The sequence below is a fragment of the Mesoplodon densirostris genome, chromosome 1 (genome assembly GCF_025265405.1).
Source record: "Mesoplodon densirostris isolate mMesDen1 chromosome 1, mMesDen1 primary haplotype, whole genome shotgun sequence".
NCBI lineage: Eukaryota > Metazoa > Chordata > Mammalia > Artiodactyla > Ziphiidae > Mesoplodon > Mesoplodon densirostris.
The window spans coordinates 19,874,426-19,877,959 of record NC_082661.1 but is presented as its reverse complement, the minus strand read 5'-3'; the positions used below and the strand labels follow the sequence as shown (position 1 = coordinate 19,877,959).

Below are 3,534 nucleotides of genomic sequence, written 5' to 3'. Positions count from 1 at the left end.
GACCCCGAGCGCTCGAAGCGCGGGCCGGGCGCGGTTCCCGGGAGCCGGGCCCATGGGCCGTTAGCGGTCCCCCAGCTCGGGCTCGGCCTCCCAGAGGCCGCTTCTCCATGTGAGGCGCGGCGGGGCGAGCGGGGCGCAGGAGGAAGAGGAGGACCAACGGGCGCCGGCCGGAAGGCAGCTGGCAGCAGGCCCAGGCGAGCGGGCACCCGCGTTCATGTTCCGCCAGGAGCAGGCGCTGGCCGAAGGCAGCTTCGCGCCCATGGGCTCCCTGCAGCCGGACGCGAACAACGCTAGCTGGAACGGGACCGAGGCCCCAGGGGGTGGCGCCCGGGCCCCCTACTCCCTGCAGGTGACGCTGACGCTGGTGTGCCTGGCCGGCCTGCTCATGCTGTTCACGGTGTTCGGTAACGTGCTTGTCATCATTGCCGTGTTCACAAGCCGCGCGCTCAAGGCGCCCCAGAACCTCTTCCTGGTGTCTCTGGCCTCGGCCGACATCCTGGTGGCCACGCTTGTCATCCCATTCTCGCTGGCCAACGAGGTCATGGGCTACTGGTACTTTGGCAAGGCGTGGTGTGAGACCTACCTGGCGCTCGACGTGCTCTTCTGCACGTCGTCCATCGTGCACCTGTGCGCCATCAGCCTGGATCGTTACTGGTCCATCACCCAGGCCATAGAGTACAACCTGAAGCGCACGCCACGCCGCATCAAGGCCATCATCGTCACCGTGTGGGTCATCTCGGCCGTCATCTCCTTCCCGCCGCTCATCTCCATCGAGAAGAAAGGAGGCAGTGGTGGCCAGCAGCCGGCCGAACCGCGCTGCGAGATCAACGACCAGAAGTGGTACGTCATCTCGTCGTGCATCGGCTCCTTCTTCGCGCCCTGCCTCATCATGATCCTGGTCTACGTGCGCATTTACCAGATCGCCAAGCGCCGCACCCGCGTGCCGCCCAGTCGCAGGGGTCCTGATGCCGCCGCCACGCTGCCGGGGGGCGCCAAGCGCAGACCCAACGGCTTGGGCCCAGAGCGCGGCGTGGGCCCCGTGGGCGCAGAGGCAGAGTCGCTGCCGGCCCAGCTCAACGGTGCCCCGGGGGAGCCCACGCCGGCAGGGCCGCGGGACGCCGACGCGCTGGACCTCGAGGAGAGCTCCTCGTCCGAGCACGCCGAGCGGCCCCCGGGGACCCGCAGGTCCGAGAGCGGCCCCCGGGCCAAGGGTAAGGCCCGGGCGAGCCAGGTGAAGCCCGGGGACAGCCTGCCGCGACGCGGGCCAGGGGCGACGGGGCCGGGGGCACCCGCGGCCGGGCACGGGGAGGAGCGCGGCGGAGGCGCCAAGGCGTCGCGCTGGCGCGGGCGGCAGAACCGCGAGAAGCGCTTCACCTTCGTGCTGGCGGTGGTCATCGGCGTGTTCGTGGCGTGCTGGTTCCCCTTCTTCTTCACCTACACGCTCACGGCCGTCGGCTGCTCGGTGCCGCGCACGCTCTTCAAGTTCTTTTTCTGGTTCGGCTACTGCAACAGCTCGCTGAACCCGGTCATCTACACCATCTTCAATCACGACTTCCGCCGCGCCTTCAAGAAGATCCTTTGCCGGGGGGACAGGAAGCGGATCGTGTGAGCGCGGAGTCCGCGCCCAGCGAACAGACTGGCGCCGACAGTGGCCGCTGGGATCCAGGGGCGCGTCTACGCAGTCCCAGCACTCCGAACCCCGCGTCCTGCCTATTTCGAGTTTCTTGGCCTGAGGGTTGCTCTGCGGCGCCCTGCCGGCATCTGCACTCTCCTACCAGAGAAAAGTACTGGCTGGGGGTGGGTGGGGGACCGTGAGGGCACACGCCCCCCCAAAATTGTTCTTAGGGCCAGTCCTCACTCGGAGCCATCTTCCTGGGTTCTTGGGCGGGCCCCCAAATGAGTATTGTTTCCTAAAAATATTTTCACCTCCCCTGGATCCAGCTCTCACCGTGGTTCAGAGCAAGCACGAGAGCCCAGAGGGGATGGCTCACAAAGGGTTAATAGATGGGGGTACCCAGCCCTGGCTCTCCTCCTCCCCCACTCTATTTTTAAACAAAAGCTCAGGGCAGCCCTGCCGGCCCTCCCATCCCCCCCCTTGTAAATATACACTATTTTTGATAGTACTCATTGTCCGCAATGTCGCTTGGCTTTTGATGTTGGCATCCTGGCTGTTGGAGATTGTCTCCAGGCAGACACATTGTGGCTAGCTCAGGGCAAGCCTCTTTGCAATGTGAGCCCTTTTCTGTTGTCATTACCTCCCTCTGTGTCCTTTTCACCAGCAACTGGTGACCGTCCCTTGGGACTGGACCTGCTCTGAGATTTCCTGGGGGGGGAAAAGATTTCTGTCCATTTTTTCCCCTGCGCCTAACAGCATAATTGCCTTTTCGTATGTAAATATTACAATGATGGACCCAGACAGAAGTAAATGAACCTTTCTGCCTTGCAGCAGCCCTGTGTACAAAGCCATTGTCCTTTGATGCATCCTTCTTTGCCCCAGTACCTCACTTTAAAACCTTCTCTTTCCAGTGTCCCCTCCCTCCTTTCCTCAGGGGCCACTGCTTGAAAAATATGTATGTTTCCGTCTTGTATGTATGTGCACCCCTCCCTCCCCCAAAGTGCTGACTGTGGGGAATCTTTTATCTGCTGATTTTAGACACGGAGAAGTGGAAATTATGTGGAAGAAGCTAACCCGATACAATTTGCCCAAGGTAAACAGTTTGAAGAGACAAATGGGCCTGCCAAACTGTACAGTTCCTGCCCCAAGAGCTCCTAGGTATCAAAGTGTTGTCCATTTTTTCCTCCCTGTTTTTTCTGGTTGAGATCAAGTCATTAATGAACTCCCAAAGTCAAGGGAGGAGGGTGGAGACCTTGTTTACATCCAAGTTTCCCCATGTTTTAGACAGAGACTCTTTAAGGCCTGTGCTCTTATTTCACTAAAGAAAAACTAATGTCAGCACATGTTGCTAATGACAGTGGAATTTTTTTTAAATAAAAAGTTTACAGATCAAATGTGAAATAAATATGAATTAAATGGTCTGTTATCTGAGTTTTCAAAAGCATTAAGACTCTGGGAATGTCTGAATTTTTGTATATTTGAAATTCAAAGATACTTATGCATTATAAAACACCTTTTAAAGTACAAGCAATAACAAAGCTGCCATTTACCATGTGTTTCTCTTGTGCTAGACACGATGGTAAGTCTGTTATAAGCTCCGTTTCATTTAATCGTCCCCCAAACCCCATGAGGTAGGTACTATTATGATCCCCATTTAACAGGTGAGGAAACTGGGTCTCAGAGGACAAGTGATTTGCTCAAGGTTAACCACAGTGGTGGGAGTGCACTGCATGCAGCATGATCAGGTTCTAGGGTCTGTACTCTTCACCCTGGAGCCTTGCCGGAGTTACATCACTAACACTTTGCAGAATGCTCCCAGAAGTGAGGTCTCTACACAAGGTGTGCTGTATCCACAGAGCATGGTATATATACCAAGTGTGGAGATATACACAAAGTGTGTACGTGCTATAAAGTGTCTT

The 3,534-nt window shown here is 57.3% G+C and overlaps 1 protein-coding gene across 1 annotated transcript; it reads left to right on the top strand.

Moving 5' to 3' along the window:
• Window positions 1–214: 214 nt before the first annotated feature.
• Window positions 215–1,609, top strand: ADRA2A (adrenoceptor alpha 2A). Its single transcript, XM_060102358.1, has one exon. The coding sequence runs from the start codon at window positions 215–217 to the stop codon at window positions 1,607–1,609; it is 1,395 nt and encodes a 464-aa protein (XP_059958341.1).
• The last annotated feature ends 1,925 nt before the right edge of the window (window positions 1,610–3,534 follow it).

Excerpts from the sequence above, each read along its gene's own strand:
- ADRA2A (XM_060102358.1), top strand. The coding sequence starts at position 215 with ATGTTCCGCCAGGAGCAGGCGCTGGCCGAAGGCAGCTTCGCGCCCATG.